General features: G+C 34.9%; 2 protein-coding genes across 2 annotated transcripts; one reads left to right on the top strand and one right to left on the bottom strand.

Moving 5' to 3' along the window:
• Positions 1-1,939: 1,939 nt before the first annotated feature.
• LOC104776952 (protein SCAR3-like) lies at positions 1,940-7,379 on the bottom strand. The gene is made up of 9 exons (XM_010501133.2): positions 6,787-7,379; positions 5,880-6,043; positions 5,357-5,480; positions 5,142-5,271; positions 4,985-5,049; positions 2,738-4,904; positions 2,554-2,646; positions 2,335-2,451; positions 1,940-2,205 (listed from the first exon to the last, which is right to left on the bottom strand). The coding sequence occupies exons 1-9, from the start codon at positions 6,927-6,929 to the stop codon at positions 2,155-2,157; spliced, it is 3,054 nt and encodes a 1,017-aa protein (XP_010499435.2). The 5' UTR covers positions 6,930-7,379; the 3' UTR covers positions 1,940-2,154.
• A 5,438-nt stretch (positions 7,380-12,817) lies between these two features.
• On the top strand, positions 12,818-14,432 carry LOC104778935 (uncharacterized). The gene is made up of 3 exons (XM_019240108.2): positions 12,818-12,896; positions 13,152-13,885; positions 13,986-14,432. The coding sequence occupies exons 1-3, from the start codon at positions 12,843-12,845 to the stop codon at positions 14,296-14,298; spliced, it is 1,101 nt and encodes a 366-aa protein (XP_019095653.2). The 5' UTR covers positions 12,818-12,842; the 3' UTR covers positions 14,299-14,432.
• The last annotated feature ends 3,345 nt before the right edge of the window (positions 14,433-17,777 follow it).

The following is a 17,777-nucleotide window of genomic DNA, read 5'->3' on the forward strand; positions in this document are numbered from 1 at the left end:
ATAAAGTGGGATGAATTTATAAATAAACTTTATACGTGTTTAATGTCGTTGGGAAAAAGGGGCACTTTCCTTGAGGGTACATGCTTTGGAAATCTTTACTTTCGATTTAGAATTATAACTTAAAGAGGAAAGGAAAAGAATTGAGGATAATTAATTAAAATTGTTGAACAAATGAACACAGTCCAAAGTAGGAATTGGCATGTGAAAGGTTATTGTTGAATTTTGAAATACACATTACCTGATTTAAGTTTTATGGATAATATAATTTTAGTATTTGTTAGCCAAACATATATTGGTTGTCATTCTGTTATCTCTATATCCAATGGAAAAAAAAGAAGTAATTATTTTAGTTAAACATCATGTATTGTTTAAAACTTTGGTGTGCTACATTGTTTTGGGATTGAACTCAAGACCTAATGTAGCCATGTAGGATACTAAATTCTTGATCAATCATTAAACATGCATTTTCAACAACAAGAAAAAAAATGTGTAGACACAATTATGTTGTATGTTTTATCACCCAGTTGAAAATTATAATTTTGTCATCCATACTTGCATAGTCCAAAGATGAAGCAATAATTTTTTTTTTACCACAACAAAACTGTTAGTTCAATTTCCCATCACATGTCCACAAGCAAATTTCTAAGATTTAATATTCCATATAAATTAATGCGAGACAGACATTAAGAAAATACTAATACAGTTCACAGACGAACATAATCTTCTATTATTTTAATGTTTTGATTCAAGTGGCAAAAAATATAAGAAAACAATTAAAGACCACAACATAAGCGAACTTCACGGCTTAGATGTTTTGAGATCTCTCTATTATCTTCTCCGAAGTCTCTTTTACTTGCCAACTCACTTTTTAATGTTTCTTTATAACCAATAATTTTTTTTAAAAATCTTTTAATATTTTCTCCCACAACCTTTTTAAACTGCGATTGCTTCCAGAATCGATAGCACAGCTGACACAAAACTGATCCTCTTCAATATAGTTCAGAGACCGAATAAAAAAACGTATGTTTTTATAATGCATTTTAAACAAAAACTATCTATTATTAATTTCCACTGCGTAAAAAAAATCGTAGCATATTAGCTTCTTTGTTTTCTCGTTTCGTGAAGATATATATCACGTACGACAAAATCTACTATATCAACTTACACAATACACACATGAGAGATTCGACAAAATAAGAATTGCTTGTAGAACAAGATTAAACTCTTTTCTAGGTTTGTCCCTCCGCAAGCTAAGGTTTCGTGCATTGAGTAATTAAGAGAAAAGAACTAGAGTCTTAATTAAGCAAATATCAGATTTTTGGATAGAATTAGGAGATTGTTAGAAGATGCACCTAGCGTATTAAGATATCGAATTGATCTTAGTTTTTATGGTAGGGTCGTCATTTTGGGAACCACGTGTATCAAGTTGAATCGATGTTATGCTATACTGCTATGGAAGAAATCAAGATGAATACAATGAAAGATGTTACAACACATCAAGAATCCAATTGTACTCTTTTATTTCATGAGAAGAATCGATTATCACTGACTTGTGTTCGCATTTGATGCAAGAAGTCTCCAGTTTTGGTCTCCTTTCCATTAGTCCTTTGTCTATCCTCCCTGACAATATTCTTTAGATGGACCTGTGAGAACATATGCTTCTTAATCGTAATTTGAAATATATCGAATAGCCGGAAACGTGAATCCCTATGTTGTTTTGTCATTCGATGTTGCTATTGTGTCGACTTGCTTTGATGATAATATCAAATTAGTGGGTAGTACATAGTACATAGTACATAGAAAAAGTAGTCATAGAAAAATGAGTTAACTACCTAATATGATTTGCGTTTGATGTGTTAATTGCATATCATAGTTGGTTGAAATCAAAGGTGAGTTTGTTTTTCCTCAAGGTGGATGAGAAAAATAGCCTTTACTCTAGTTTTTATTCCTTGAACTACTTTATTCTTTTCAAGATACAAGATCAGTAGATCACACACGACAAAATTTACGTATCATGTACACACCACACATTAGATATGATACAATGAAAAAAATGCATGCAGGACTAGCTTAAAACCCTTTTCCGTATTCTATGTCGTTAAGAGATTAGATTACAAAGATGAACTGGAATCTTTGATCAAAAGGTGTTTTTTTTTAGGTATCGCTCCATGTATCGCTTTCATCTCCATCTTTGCTAGCTACAGCCTGATAAGAAGAAAAGATAGTGAGTGATAGATAATGTTGTGTTGGATTTAGGACAAAAAGCACTTAGATTCTGAAATAAAGATTAGATTTGCTTTGGATATATATCGATGCAGATATTAGAGGATGGACCTGGCGTATTGAGTTTGCTTTCTCCAAAATCGCGCTGATCTTAGTGTTTATGATAGGCTCAGTTGTTGTGGGCGCGGATGACGTCGTTGTCATGACCACTGGTCTCAGGTTGAATTGCTGTTTATGATTTGAAAGAAATGAAGAAATGAAGCAAAAGATGATACAACAAATCAAGAATCAGCACATAACTTTTTTCAGATAAAGAACATTTGCACTCACCTGTGTTCTGATTTGTTGCAAGAAGTCCCCAGTTTCGGTCTCCTTTGCGTTTTCACTTTGTTTCCCCTCCCTGACATTATTCTTCAGATGGACCTATGAGAACATATGCTTGTTAGGATTCGTAAATTGAACTGACCCACACTGCACTAAAGTAGGAAAAAAAGAGTGCAAATTATCTCCGTACCTTAATTTCTGGTTTAGGAGCAGATGTCACCATGCTAGGCTGTTCTTTGTTGACTGTAGGCAACGAAATATGCTTCTCAAAGGCGAACCTTAGAACGTCTTGTAATTGTAGGGACTGTGTTTTATCTTCAGTTTTCTCTGAAGGTGTCTTTGAAACCATCCATTGCACAGGTGGAAATGGCGGTGGTAAGGGCTCAGCAGGATTTTGGAGGTATGATAGGTTTAGGGCATTAGTACCACTTTCTGATATCATCTCTAGAGGAGAAACTTCAGCATTGTTGTCAACATGCCTCATCTCATGGAAAGAATCATATAGCTCTTGCTCTTTCCTTTCATGGCTGTCACTAGATTCTTCCCACTGCTCAGAATTCGATACGGAGTGATTATCGCTACGATAATCATCGCTATCTGACATGTAAGGAGAGGATCTACAAAACGTGTCATCGTCTGAATAAGAATCAGGAAGGAAAGTAGCAGCCTCTGGAAGCAACTGAAACGAAGAGAATGTATTATAGTTGCTGTCCCCATCTGAAAATTTCAGCTTCAGTCTGGAAGCCTGAAGGGTGTCAGCGGGACTGAGAGATATTTTCATGTGTTGAAGAGGCGGGGACGAAGTACTCCAATCAATAGGAGCTTCATCTCTGAACGGATCCATTAAGGTTTTCTCATTAAAGTCTTGGTCACAAAACCTCATCTTCTCTGTATTCACTTCATCATTCTCTGGAATCGTTGCTGCCACAGTCTTTCTATCAAGGGCAAATGAATCTTTTCTGCGGAAACTATTGGTGAGTAACTTGTGGCTGAGTCCAAAAACTCCGTAAAAAATCTCATCGCACTCTCTTTGGTCTACAACACTCGTGCCTTCGCCATCTGAACAATTTTGATCTTGGGTTCCTGGCGTTGCTAAGCTTGATTTATTCAGAACATTTCTATCTGAAGCATTTTCAACTAGATCGTCTGATTTATCTTTTTCAGCTTCCTTGGTATTGCAATCTGGACTGAAAGAACTTGACACAGCCAAGACTGGAGGTTTCGATGGCTTCAGTCCCAATAAACCCCCATTAGTCCATATTCTAATGGCTTCGATATCACTAGAAGTTTCAGCTTCTGATTCTTGGTTTTCCTGTAAGCCATGATGAATCAAGGGGTTTGATGAACCAGCTAAGCTGTTCTCGAGACCTGGCACATATGTAAATGTGATGCTATCTTCTCCACCAGAATTGTTACGCTTATTATCCTTCTTTGCACAAAGATCATTTTGTTGGAAGCGGTTGATATCTGACCACACCTGTGGGTCTTGGCGATTCGTTTTATCAGATGCATTTTCCAATGATGCATTCTCCTCATTTTTAAAACCGTAGTCCACAAACCCATCTGTTCTACAAAAATCTTTAACACTGTTTGAAGTATGTTCTATTTCTTGCTCACACACTGACTTTTCCAACCTCTCATCTACAACACCACAGGAACTGCGCACTACTTCTTGCCTAGTGTGGAGCCTTAGATCATTTTCAGGTTCGGATTCGATAGTATTAAGCGCATCAACAAAACAGTCCCCTTCGCTTTCAGTCTCATGTTCAGTATCCCTCAGTTCCCCCACAACAACCTGACCAGTTTTTATCTCTCTTACCTCATCCATTCTAGTACGATTTTGTAGTCCTGATTCTGATTTATCATTTCCAAGGTCCTTAGAATGGAAATCTACTCTACCAGTCCCTTCTCTGCAGCTTGTTTTTTCTTCTAGTGCATCCACAACAGAGCTCGTCTCCATCTTTTCAGAAACTTCATCTGTCTGAAAACCAAGAGATTCCACTATCTCCGCTTTCTCATCCCAACTAACGCAAGAAGAGCCATGAGCAGCTTGCCCTTGCGAAGGACTAAACAGGGAATTATCATATGCATCTTCGGTTTCACATTCAGAAATAACTGACGCGATAGTGCAAGACCTCGGTGTCAAGCTGGATGAAACAAATATCCCTTTAGATCTTTCTCCAGTCTTCAATGAAGAGGCTGCGGTTGAAAGGCATTCAATGTAGCCAGAACCAGTTCTGGACTCAAAAGAGCGAGAATGATGATCTTGAAAATCAGATCTTTTTTCCATGTCACTGGTTGAGGTGGTTTTAGAAGAAGAGGTTTGTCCACTGAAGCTAAATGAAGTAAATGTCTTCCTGGAGTAAATTCCATGTCTTAGTTTATAATTCTTTAGATGCACAAAAACTTAAACATTCCAATAAAATCTATATGTTACCTGGCATTCTGGTTAGCAATGGAAGCCAAACGTGACATATCTCGACTCCTTGATGAAGATTTTTTCTGCGGTCCATGAGAGAAAGCAGATAATTAATTGTCAAGCAAAGGAGAATACTAAAGAAAAAGGTTCACCGATTCAGTCTGAGAAAACACACCTTAAGTTTACAATGCTTCTTATCTTTTTGTAACTTCTTGTTTCCTTGAATCAGGTTGCTTGATGCTCTTCTGAAATAAGTAGGATCGGAGTATCGCTTCAAGCAAGATCCAGGACCATTTATATCAAATCTGAGGAAATAAAGCAAGGAATCAGTTTAACATGATGTATCATAGTACATACATATCAGACATGATATTTTAGCCTGAAGCATACTTATCAAGCCAGTGCAATCGTGGAGGATCCTTGCACTCTTCATAGGAATCCATAATCATGTGAGGCAAGTCGTCGTAAATTAAGTGATTTTGCGTAATTGGGATACGAGGATGCCATTCCAGACCTGAAAACACCATAAAACTCAATAATTTCACAAGATAAAAAAAGGTAAAACCAAACACTGACCACTTCCCTCACCAACCATTACTTCGGAGGTTCCAATACAATTACAAAATTTGCTAACAAGAAACAAACAACTAATAATGACATTTTAATTTTCAGTTAATCTATTCTAAAGTCTTGCAGGAATTTATAACTAAGTCAATCATTCCAGATCCTAAACTAGCCTTCACGAGGGAAATTTAGTATAAGGGTAAGTGAAAAAGCATATGAACTGGGCCTACAATGAAACTAAGTGGATGACAATTTTAATTAACATAATAAATGTGGAAACCTAACAAGTATCAGACACCCTGGGTCAAGACAATAAGAAGATTGACAAGAGAGAAGAAGACAAAAACACCTCCTGTGTAAGCAAAATGTATATGAGTTGTCTGTGCAAGCATCGCCTTTTCTAGTGGAGGCACTGTAGCTTCAATATGCTGCAATCTGATCTTTAATTGATTGCTTCTTGAAGCTGTAGCCATAACTTCCTCCTGTATCCCATGAAATATCTCTGCAGCAAACCTGATTTAAGAGAAAGAGCAAATCCTTAAGAAAGTTTCTAGCTTATGGTTTTTAACTAATTCCAAGATAAACCCTATTGAACCAGAGACCATTCAAAACCCAAACTAAACAACACTTTTGATAATTCAGCAAGATCTTATATAGCAATTGGCTACACAGAAGCTTGATGAACCTTTTGATCCAGAGACCACTCAAACCCAACTAAGCAACAATTTTGTAATTCAGCAAGATTCTATCTAGCAATTGGCTACACAGCAGCTTGATATCAGAGCCGACATAAAGTGTCACCACATGAGGAGTTGTTCAGAAGCATAAACTAAGCAAAGGAACAATGACAAAACACACCAAAGATGGATAAGGATTGATAAACAATGAAGAAAGCTTCTTTCTTTTAGCTAAACCCTAACTCAAAAACTTCACTGAGAAAACTTGGAAAAACAAAAATCATGCAATTTGTAATTATCTCAAACAATGAGTTCCCATTTCCCAATTTGTAACCTTTTTTTTTTCTTTTTTTTTCTTTTTTTTTTTTCTTAACAAACCCAATTTGTAATCTAGAAAGCCAATTGGGTAAGCTTAAACCAGTAAAAAAAAAAAACAATACTTTCATGCAAAGTAATGATTTTTTCATCTCTAACTTCACCATTAGCTCAAAGAATCATTCAACAGTAAGACCCACATTTTTTTTTTATATATTGAAGGAAGGAATTAGAGAGATTTGAAGGCTCGAATCAAATACTTACTCAGCAAGATTACCAAGCTGACGCAAGATCCCAACAAGTCCAGTAATTGCAACACCATTGAGAATTGCTTTGGGGTCTTCACGATCGACATTTCTATACACATCGGTTTGGCTCATACCGTATACATTCCTAGAAAATGGCATCTTTTTTTGCTCTACAAATCAAAGTACAAAACCGTCACACATTGAGATAAAAGCAGGAACAGAGCTGTAAAAAGATTTGGAGAAAAGAATCAAAAAGGTGTCTGTCAGGTGAGGAAGAATTAGAGAAATGGGGTTTTGATGAAAACAAGAAAAGGTTAATAATGATTGTTTATGGGTTTCGGGTGAGTGAGATTGATGATGAGGCAGCTTAACTGCTCAAAACAGAGAGGGAAATTTTGGAGGCAGAGACAGAGACTGAGAGAGAGAGAGAGAGAGAGAGAGACATTGACATTGCCAATATCACAAGCCATTCCTTTTCCAATTTCATTTAACAGTGAAGTTTACACAGAAAAACGAAAAGACTTAAATACCCTTGGGGTTTGTGTGTTATTACGTGATGGGATTTTGTGAAAAAGAAGAATTTTATTTTGTTTTTTGATTTTTAAAGATAAACATGTTATTGGTTCGCCCGATTTATATATATATCAAACATGAATTGCCATTTGGCGTAGGAACATTAAATTTTGCAAAATTTGATTACAGAATAAAATTATACTAAAAAGTGTTTTGGGAAAAGAAAAAAGAAAGTGTTAGAGGCTTAGTTTGCTATATAAAAAAGTGAGAGAATGTCAATGTCAAACAAATGTGGGGGTCAATATTTGTAGTTATTTGAGTAGGAATTTGTTCTTTTGTCAATTAATAAAAATAGTTGAGTTGGTTACATGTTGGATACAAAAGATCCAATGAGTGACATACAGATATACAAATAGTACGTTTTAGTATGATATAATATAACAAATGTACATTATTTTAGTTTGTGGAATTCCATATTTATAATTCTTGGAACTATACAGATTTAGGTAACATATCCGATGCAAAGTGGTTTCTTTCAAGATTGCTAGTCTTCTATACAAGAATTAGATTACATTTTATCTACTAAAAAAAAAAACAAGATTTGTATATCTATCACTTGTCTTCTGTGTCAAAGAGGGACTATATAATGCAGTGTTTTGTATTTATCATTTTATTCCATGCATAATGACTTTCAAAATATAAAGAAAAGGTAAACCATTTATGAAAATCTAAGAAACACATAAAAAGACTATAAATTTTTTGGAAAACTAGAAGAAACCATATAAGGCCCCAGTTAGTATTTTGATTTTATTAGAAATAAAATTTAAAAGGATAAAATTAACAAAAAAGAGTTTAATAACTTGAAGTCGAACTCGAGTTATTGGGTGACAACAGGGGATCATTAACCACTTAAGCTGAAGTATCTTTCGATCATGCAGAGCTTTTTTCTAATATTTGTCTGATTCCGGTTCTGCGAGAAGAAAATTTTAGCTGGTGTATGAATTAAAAGTCCAAAAAGTTTATGTATTTTACAGGGGTTTAAAGTGATTGAAAATACTTGGTATACTTTTTGGTATTTTATAATTATTTTTGATGATTTTTTGACAGCTTGAAATTGTTTTAGATTCTAATATAAAACTATTATTATTTAAATGTTAACATATTTTTAACACATAAAAATTTAATTTTCGTTGTTAAGTCGCTGTGTTAAATGGGGACCATTTGAAAGTTGGTTTATATCATGGAAAAAAATAGTTGGTGTATATATTAAAATGAGAGTTGTAAAAATAGTGTATTTTACAGACAATAAAAATTAACTGTTGTATCTTTATATATAAACACAATTATTAATCAAACAATTATAACGGTTTGTACTATATATAAAATTTTGATTATCTTTAAAATTTGTTATATGGATACATATTAATGTGATAATATCGAATCTTTTATGTAACAAATTACACTTTTAAGTCGTCATCTACAAAAATTTATTTCTATGTTTGGTATTTTCTTGGAACAAAGAATCTTAAACATACCGCGATATTAAATTAGCAGAATCTCCAAAGTTTTCTTCTTTCGAATTATATATACTTTTAAAACAAAATTACAGTCTATGCTATAAATGTCAACTAGAGAAACAGTCAAATATAACATCATTGAATGTATGGAATACACACACCAATTTCTCTTATAATGTTGACAGTTCAATAGTAATATATTACAAAATATCACTCTATATAAAAATATTACACTCCTATTTAATAATTTATATCCATATTTAATTCTAATTACTAGTAACTATATTAGAAAGAAAATAGTAATATATTCAATTATATCTCTATACATATATGTTACACTAAATAACTAAAATTTTCTGTTCACCAACAACAGTTAAACAACGACAATAATATGATTTTGGAGAGATAAATATCCATTAAAACACACAATATATAATTATTAGAAAAACAAAAAATTAACGATATGATACATTTTAAAATACAATGATAAATCATGGAACAAATAACTTAAAAATCTCTTTTGATGTTGATGTTGATTTTTGAGTAAAAAAAATTCTCTTTTGATGTTGATAGTCGCAAAGATGATAATGGAGTAATGTGTATATGATGTAGACAACAAAGATTATGGGTTTGGAGGTTTAAGAAATCAAGTCTTTTAGAGAAAACCTTGTACAAAAAAAAATTGTATACTCATCTAAAACAAAGAAAATACGAGGATGCCAAAAAAAAATCAATTCAAGAGCGTCACAAATATACAAAACATAGAAAAAACAACAAAAATATGTCATATATGAAGTAAAAAAAATTAGCAGGAAAACAAATGATACTGGAAGACTTTTATAAAATGAAAAAGAGTCATTTGGGCATAGGTGGAAACTATCATTGAGGACATCATCTTGCTTAAATATTTTGTTAAAGAGAAAGAGAAAATGTGATCTCATATAGAAATTAACTAAAGAAGAAGAATATGCATTGATTATTAATATGACTAGATTTTGATTATATACATTCTTCACTCATTTGAACCAAAAAAAAAATACATTCTTCACTCATAATCAAAAGATCTCCGCAAAAATTCTCCTTCTCTCAAATTTATTATAATTCAAAATTTCAATTGAACAGTGAAGCAACTCATTGAATATATCATCAATGGCGTTAAATAAGTCGTCTCATGTGGCTCGATCATGACAAAGAAATGGGTCATCTGATTAGCCGCATAAGTAGTCATGTCAAAAAAAAACTTATTAAAGTGAAATGGATTTCTTTCTGAATTCAACAACAAAGAGGCTACTACCAAAATCGTGTTTCACCATAGAGTGGAGGTTGAAGAGGAAGGAAGATGAATTTAAAAGTGAGATGGTAGAAGATAGTCAATACATGGGGAAAAAACACGAGAATGTTCATATTTTAAGTTTAATGTAGTTTGTGTGATATATGTAGTTATGTTCTAATTAATTAGTTTTAACTTTAGTTTTGGCTATGTGTCTTTCAGTTTATGTATCATTGTCAAGGTTTTGGTTTGGTTAAGTTAAGTTTATGTAGTCTTATAATTAGGCGATGCTTCTTGTACTACTGTTTTCATGGTTGTGTATGAGATACTTAAGTATGGTTTCTTTGTTCTTGTCCGGTCAGTTATGTGTAAACGTATAGTTGAAAACTTGAAATTGGCTGCCATCCTCAAATAACCATAATTTCATCATCCCTAATTGGCAAGTTAGCAATCAAAACTGGAACAAAGCCCATTCAACCAAAGATAAAGCTGATTTAATCAACCCAAACATGGGCGGAGGCAGCTTACACTCATAAGGGTCAGTTGACCCTGATGAATTTATAAAATTAGGTAAAATATTAGGAAAAAAATCAAAATGATCCTGGTAAAATAGCACAATTGACCCCTATAAAAAAAATTTAATAACACAATTGACCCTTTAAGTTTTTTTTGACCCTGATAAACTGATTTCCTAGCTCCACCACTGAATCTAAATCGGAATAAATGTTCAACCAAAATATCCCATTATTTGGATCTAAACAGAATTGTAAACTTCAGATTCGGTTTTTATTGATTTTAATCACATTTTACTCATCTGTTAAACTGAACCGAAATTCAACCGTTATTGCAACGTTTAAGAAGGATAAAGTATACCGTGTTCTAAACCAAGTAACCAAATATTAAACCGACACTGAATTTGTTTTCATCACATTGTTTGCTTCTTACGACAACGTCTCCTCATGACCTGGCAGCTTCTTCTCATGTTATAATAGTTTAACTAGGTGATACTCCGTGCTACAGCTTCTTTTTTGAAGCATAGTAATATATTTTTGTTTTTAAATTTAAAATAAACTAGGTTCGGACCCGCACATACATGCGGGGTTATTTTTGCATAATTTTAAAAAAAACTTAGAATTTTTTTTCCATGTAAACCTCTATTCAGACCTGCATAAATGATATATATAAGAAAAAATTAAGATATAATTTAGATATGTGATATTACGTGTATATTATTCTAAATGTAATCCAAACATTTCCAACTGTTTGTTTAAGGATGTTAAATCAAATTTGGATTCGGTTTCAGTTTTATTTATTTTACGTATTTAACCTAGATGTATATATTTTAGAATGAGATACTGGTCTTGTTCTGTATACTCTAAATATATTAAAATTGAATTTAACTGAAACCGTCTTGTTAAATCTATGGGACCACTAAATGTTGTTACTACTGAGATACTCGTCTTGTTTTGAATTTAACCATAACCAATAGTTAATAAACTGTAATATTACCCGTGTTCATGCCTACTTCTTCATACCCATCCTATTGCATATCATAAATTTCCAGATGACCTAAATATAACTTTCAAGCGATCAAACCCATCTAATATGTCTGATTGCAGCGTTTAAGTTTTTTTGACCTGAAAAAGCCCATTCCTCCACATGAGTAAATAGTATGTCCGCATATGTTCTGCTTGAATCTTATTCCCAAATTCTCGTCCCGTATTTTGCCATACATGAATATATCCACACAAAATTCTCATAACATGATTATTATGGAACTAATTGGAACGATTTCCTAAAATATAATAATTCTGTTGTTTAATGTTCTTCGTAATATGTAAATTGGGTCATTTTGACAACATGGATATTAAATATGATTCTTTTTAACCCTTAAGTGTATTCCCCAATTAATAGTATAAATTCCCTTCAATTACTGAATGGAAAATTCCTTAGTTATACTAATGACAGTTTAATGTATCCCCTATATATTTAATAATCTTCGATTATTTCACCATTTAAGCTTTATAAAACTAGGGACCCATAAAACTATTAGAAATGTAACATTATTTATATTTTTGAAGATATGATTTTAAATATATATTTTTTTCATCTCATAATATAGTTATATTATTATATTACAATACATAATAAAATTAATTTAATTTCTATAATATGTAGGTGATAATATTTATCAATTTTTGAATAATATTTACCAATTTATAGGAGCAAACTATTATGTTTATAAATAAATTGAATACCAGTGGAAGTTGACAAAAAAATATATAGCAGTGACAGTTTTATGTAATTTTATGGAATATTAAGGGTGAACAATAAATTGGATATGGAGCTTTTTGGCGACGACACATCAGCTTTTTCTCTAGAATGTTTCTCTTTTAATATACAGTATAGGGGATAATAGAAATTAGAATTCAACATTTTTAACTTTAATGATTACTATTAATTTGTTATTTGAAACCTATATATGTAAGGACATTTGACTGTAAATATATTGTAAGTTATTTGTATAATGTACTTCTGAAATATTAAAGAGGAGATAAAATGAATTTTTGACATACAGTATTTGACGCTGGTTAATACCGTAATTCATTATCCTACATCATAAAGAATAAAAGCTAAATAACAAAATGTTATTATGGCGTAACAAATCTTACATACAAGGAAGATTATACCTTTTTCAAGAATTCTAATTTCCCCTATATAACTTCAACTGGAAATTCCAATTCATCAATCCTTTTGTGAAATTTCTCAAAAATGTCTCAGCTTCTCTCTCCACTCTCCAGCCTCTTTCCAAGGAGCCGTTCAATCGTAAGCTTCTTCTCCCATCACCGATATTTTGATGTAAAGTGTAAACATGCAATGATATCATGAGATGCTTTATACTGCTTAATTAATTAATTAGACCAGAAAGGTTTTAGTCGACAAGTATGAATATATTTTGACTTCACAGATGCACAAGAGTGTTACTTTATTTTCATCGTTTTCGACCAGCCCGTGTATGCTGCCGTTTTGCTTTTGGTTACATTAATTACATACTCCGTATTGTTTTGTTTGACTTCACAGATGCAGAGGAGCATTCGTTTGTTTTCATCTTCTTCTTCGACCAGCCCCTGTATGCCGTTTAGCGTTACTGAGAAGGACTATACGGACGGTGTCTCAATCGGAGACGTCCTCTTGCTAGATGCGGCCAAGGAAGAGTTACTCACTGTCCCTGACAAAACAGTACCCGCAGAGCTCGCTAACTCCGGTGTGGTGGGAGCTTCCCATGGATGGGGATTTTTCTGCAACCGGCAGGATCGTTCCGTACGTATCAGCGACTTTTTCAGCCCATTTGCTTCCAAATCAAACCCCACTATGATTCCTCTGCCTCCGTTTACTGCTCTGCACGCTTGCCAAACTGAAAACGTCTGGAATGTGGCAATGTCTTCTTCCCCTCCTGATCAGGATGATGGTGAAGAGTGGGTAGTTGGTATCCAGTTCCTGGGGAACCAGCTGAGTATCTGCAGCCCCCGTCGTGACCTGCGTTGGACTAACATCGAAATCCCTTTTGGGAGCCTCCTTAACTCTAATCTGATGTATTCCAAGAGAGATCAAACGTTCAACATGCCTGCTCCTGGAGGCAACTACATGTGCTCATGGGATCTCCTATTCCGCCAGGAAAACTACCCAAAGGTTTATGAGTTGCTGTTTCACAACCTTCCCGAGTTGCCTCAGTCCAGTTGGGAGCTCTTGGATTCGTGTCTCAAGGAGGATCACTGGGTGGAGTCACCCTCGGGGGAATCTTTCCTCGTCAAATGGTATGTATAACTAGATTGCTCTCCTCTTACCATGTAACATACATGTAAAAACATTTATACTAAAACACCTAATTTGGCTCGTTTGTGTCCGTCCATGCAGGTACTCCCCTGTCTCGTCTCCGTTATCGATATTTGTGGTGTTTATAGAGGAAGAAACTAACGAGGGAAGAAGAAACATGTGTTACACCGAGGACATTGGAGATATGTGCATCTTCCTTTCAAAGAGTGAGGCTTTCTGCGTCCAGGCTAGCTCTTTCCCTGGTCTCAAGCCTAACTCCATCTACCATATTGGCCGTGGCGTTGCTGTTTACGATCTCACCGCCAAAAGCGTCAGTCATTTTGAACTCATCAAAGGTGAACCGAAAGAGATTCCGCCGTCCATTCCTTACTGGCTTCCACCATTTTCAATCTAGTTTACATGGTTGTTGTGTTTGTTTCACTTGTGTTTATGTTGTGGTTGGTTCAATCAATCATGTTCTAGCTTCTCTCACTTAGCAAGCTTGGAATACTAATACATCCCCATTATCTATCAAAATTATCTTTTTTTCTTTCTGATCATCTTTTACAAACCCCCAATAGCAAAATTTAAAAGTATTATACTGGTGTTTATGGACTTATGCATGGTGTGTGATGGAATTACTGATTTAAATTTCGTTACATTACGTACATAAGTGCCAGATCGTTTAACATTGGTTATATTATTTAGCAAAGTAAAAGTGAAGTCTTTCAACCTCCAAAAACATCACTCTTGAAGAATCTAAACTGTGCGATATTGAAATCAAACAAAACAAAAATAGTCATGAGAGACTCAGTGACATAAGTTCTACTTAAACTCATTTGTAGTAAAAATAAAATAAAAAACTCATTTCCCCAAACATTTTAATATCTGAAGATGTATGGTTCCGGAGGAACTAGAAAAAATGAAAACAGGATTGAACCAGACATAGCCACTAGATAGAAAATGGGGGAAGCCAGAAATGGGCCGTAAGATTGGCTGGTGCACCCGGAGGAAATCGTAAAGAACGGGAGGTTCCGGTGCTAAGATCGTAAATACCAAATCCCGTACTTATATAATAGATGGAGTTAGGCTGGAGACCGGGGCAAGAGCTGGCCTCGACGCAGAAAGTCTCGCTCTTTGAAAGGAAGATGCAAATATCTCCAATGTGTTGAAGCATAATCAAATCTCGTATCACAACATATTTGCATAGCATAACATATTTACATAACACAACACATTTGTATAAGTTAGTTATTTGATTAAGGGACGCAAGTTGTTCTGTTTTACAGTTGTGTCTTTTGATCAAAGAGTTGTGTCTGGTCTGTTATCACAACACAATGGTTCAGTTCATATAAGTATAGATCGAGTCTTTGTAACACAACATAATTGAGTCTGTAATACATTCAAATTTCAGATCAATAAAAGTATTACTTTGTTACTCTGTTTTTCATCATCGTAAACACACAAACACAAAACATCAACATAGTGTCAGAGCTTTGCGATTGAGAGGACCAGAGAGAAAACACTAAAAGAGAGAACAAGAGAGATCGTATCGTCATCAGCAAAAATCAGAGACGATGCAAGGCTCCTCACATCAAGTGATCCCTATATTCAATGGGGAGAAGTACGACTTCTGGAGCATCAAGATGGCAACCATATTTCGAACCAGAAAACTATGGTCGGTGGTTGAAGAAGGCGTGCCGGCTGGACCGGTGCAAGAGGGAGAAACCCCTGAAACTGCAAGAGCAAAGACGCTCAGAAAAGAAGCAGAGGCGAATGATACGATGGCTTTGCAAATTTTGTAAACTGTCGTAACTGATCAAATTTTCTCACGAATTGCAGCAGCATCATCATCAAAAGAGGCGTGGGATGCACTGAAGGATGAATACCAAGGCTCTCCACAAGTCTGATTGGTTAAACTCCAATCACTGCGTAGAGAGTATGAAAACATAAAGATGTATGACAACGACGACATCAAGACATTCACCGATAAGTTAATTGTTTTGGAAAATCAATTAACTTATCATGGTGAAAAGAAATCAAACTCTCAACTCATACAGAAGATACTCATCTCTCTCCCATCCAAGTTTGCTAGCATTGTTAGTGTCCTAGAGCAAACACGCGATTTGGATTCACTAACAATGTCATAACTTCTTGGTATCTTAAAATCACAAGAAGCGAGAGTTACTGCAAGAGAAGAAAGCACAAGAGAGGGAGCATTCTATGTTCGTTCCAAAGGAAGAGAATCCGGTTTCAAACAAGAAAACACCAACATCCATGTCAATCAAGGCAAGAAGTGGTGTGGTTTTCACAAGAGCAACAACCACTCAGAAGAAGAGTGTCGAAACAAACCGAAGAAAGACGATCATGGCAAGAAACAGAAGAGTAACATCAAGTGTTACAAGTGTGGTAGAATCGGCCACTACTCCAATGAATGTCGCTCAAAGAAAAAAGAGAGAGCACATGTAAGTCTCAAAGAAGAAGACTTAAGTGAAGATCATATGCTGTTTAGTACAAGTGAGGAATCAACCACAACGTTAAGCGCAAATGTTTGGCTGATCAACAGTGACTGCACAAATCATATGACGAAAGAAGAACAGTACTTCTCTCACATCAACAGAAGTATCAAAGTGTCAATTAGAGTCGGAAATGGAGATACAGTCATGACAGCCGGTAAAGGAGATATCACCGTCATAACTAGCCATGGCAAAAGAATCATCAAAAATGTTTTCTTAGTGCCTGGTTTGGAGAAGAACCTACCGAGTGTTCCTCAAATCATCTCAAGTGGCTATCAAGTACGTTTTCAAGACAAGAGATGCATCATCCAAGATGCAAATGGTAAGGAGATCATGGATATTCAAATGACGAACAAAAACTTCAAGATCAAGTTGAGTTTAGTAGAAGAAGAAGCCATGATGGCAAATGCACAAATTGAGGAAACATGGCACAAGCGACTTGGCCATGTAAGCAGCAAGCGTTTGCAACAAATGCAAGACAAGGACTTGGTAAAGGGGTTACCAAGTTTTAAAGTCAAGAAGGAAGTGTGTGAGGCATGTCACCTTGGGAAGCAGTCACGCAAAAGCGTTCCAAAAGAATCTCAAACGAAGACAAAAGAGAAGCTTGAGATGGTGCATACATATGTATGTGGGCCGATGCAGCACCAATCACTTGATGGAAACCGTTATTTTCTATTGTTTCTGGATGACTATACTCATATGTGTTGGGTATACTTCCTAAAACAAAAATCGGAGACCTTCTTATTATTCAAGAAGTTCAAAGCGTTGGTGGAGAAGCAATCAGATTGTACCATCAAGACGTTGAGATCAGATGGAGGTGGTGAATTCACTTCACAAGAATTCAACCAATTTTGTGAAGAAGAAGGAATCAATAGGCAAGTGACTTTGCCTTACTCACCACAACAAAACGGTGCAGCAGAACGGAAGAACAGATCCTTGATGGAGATGGCAAGAGCAATGCTTGTGGAGCAAGGATTACCGTTTAAGTTATGGGCAGAAGCGGTATATACTTCGGCTTATCTACAAAACCGTCTACCATAAAAAGCAATCGAAGAATACATGATGCCAATGGAGAAGTGGTGTGGACACAAGCCAAACGTGTCACACTTGAAGATGTTTGGAAGCATATGTTATGTGCATATTCCAAATCAGAAAAGGAGAAAACTATACGCTAAGGCAAAGCGTGGGATTCTTATTGGCTATATCAATCAATCTAAAGGCTATAGAATCATCATCTTGGAGAATGAAAAAATTGAAATGTCGAGAGATGTGGAGTTTGAAGAGAATAAGAAGTGGAGTTGGGATAGACAAGAGGAAGTCAATAAGATTGTTGTCTTACCCATCAATGACACACAAGAGTCAAGAGATCAACAAGGAG

This window comes from Camelina sativa, chromosome 3 (assembly GCF_030686135.1).
Source record: "Camelina sativa cultivar CO46 ecotype springtype chromosome 3, ASM3068613v1".
Lineage (NCBI taxonomy): Eukaryota > Viridiplantae > Streptophyta > Magnoliopsida > Brassicales > Brassicaceae > Camelina > Camelina sativa.

Bases quoted from the DNA above. Each gene is read 5' to 3' on its own strand.
- LOC104776952 (XM_010501133.2), bottom strand. From the start codon at position 6,929: ATGCCATTTTCTAGGAATGTATACGGTATGAGCCAAACCGATGTGTAT. The intron at 2,647-2,737 runs GTACGGAGATAA...ATGTTCTCATAG, and splicing joins CTCCTAAACCAGAAATTAAG to GTCCATCTGAAGAATAATGT. The intron at 2,452-2,553 runs GTGAGTGCAAAT...AATCATAAACAG, and splicing joins TGCAACAAATCAGAACACAG to CAATTCAACCTGAGACCAGT.
- LOC104778935 (XM_019240108.2), top strand. From the start codon at position 12,843: ATGTCTCAGCTTCTCTCTCCACTCTCCAGCCTCTTTCCAAGGAGCCGT. The intron at 12,897-13,151 runs GTAAGCTTCTTC...TTGACTTCACAG, and splicing joins TTCCAAGGAGCCGTTCAATC to ATGCAGAGGAGCATTCGTTT. The intron at 13,886-13,985 runs GTATGTATAACT...CCGTCCATGCAG, and splicing joins GAATCTTTCCTCGTCAAATG to GTACTCCCCTGTCTCGTCTC.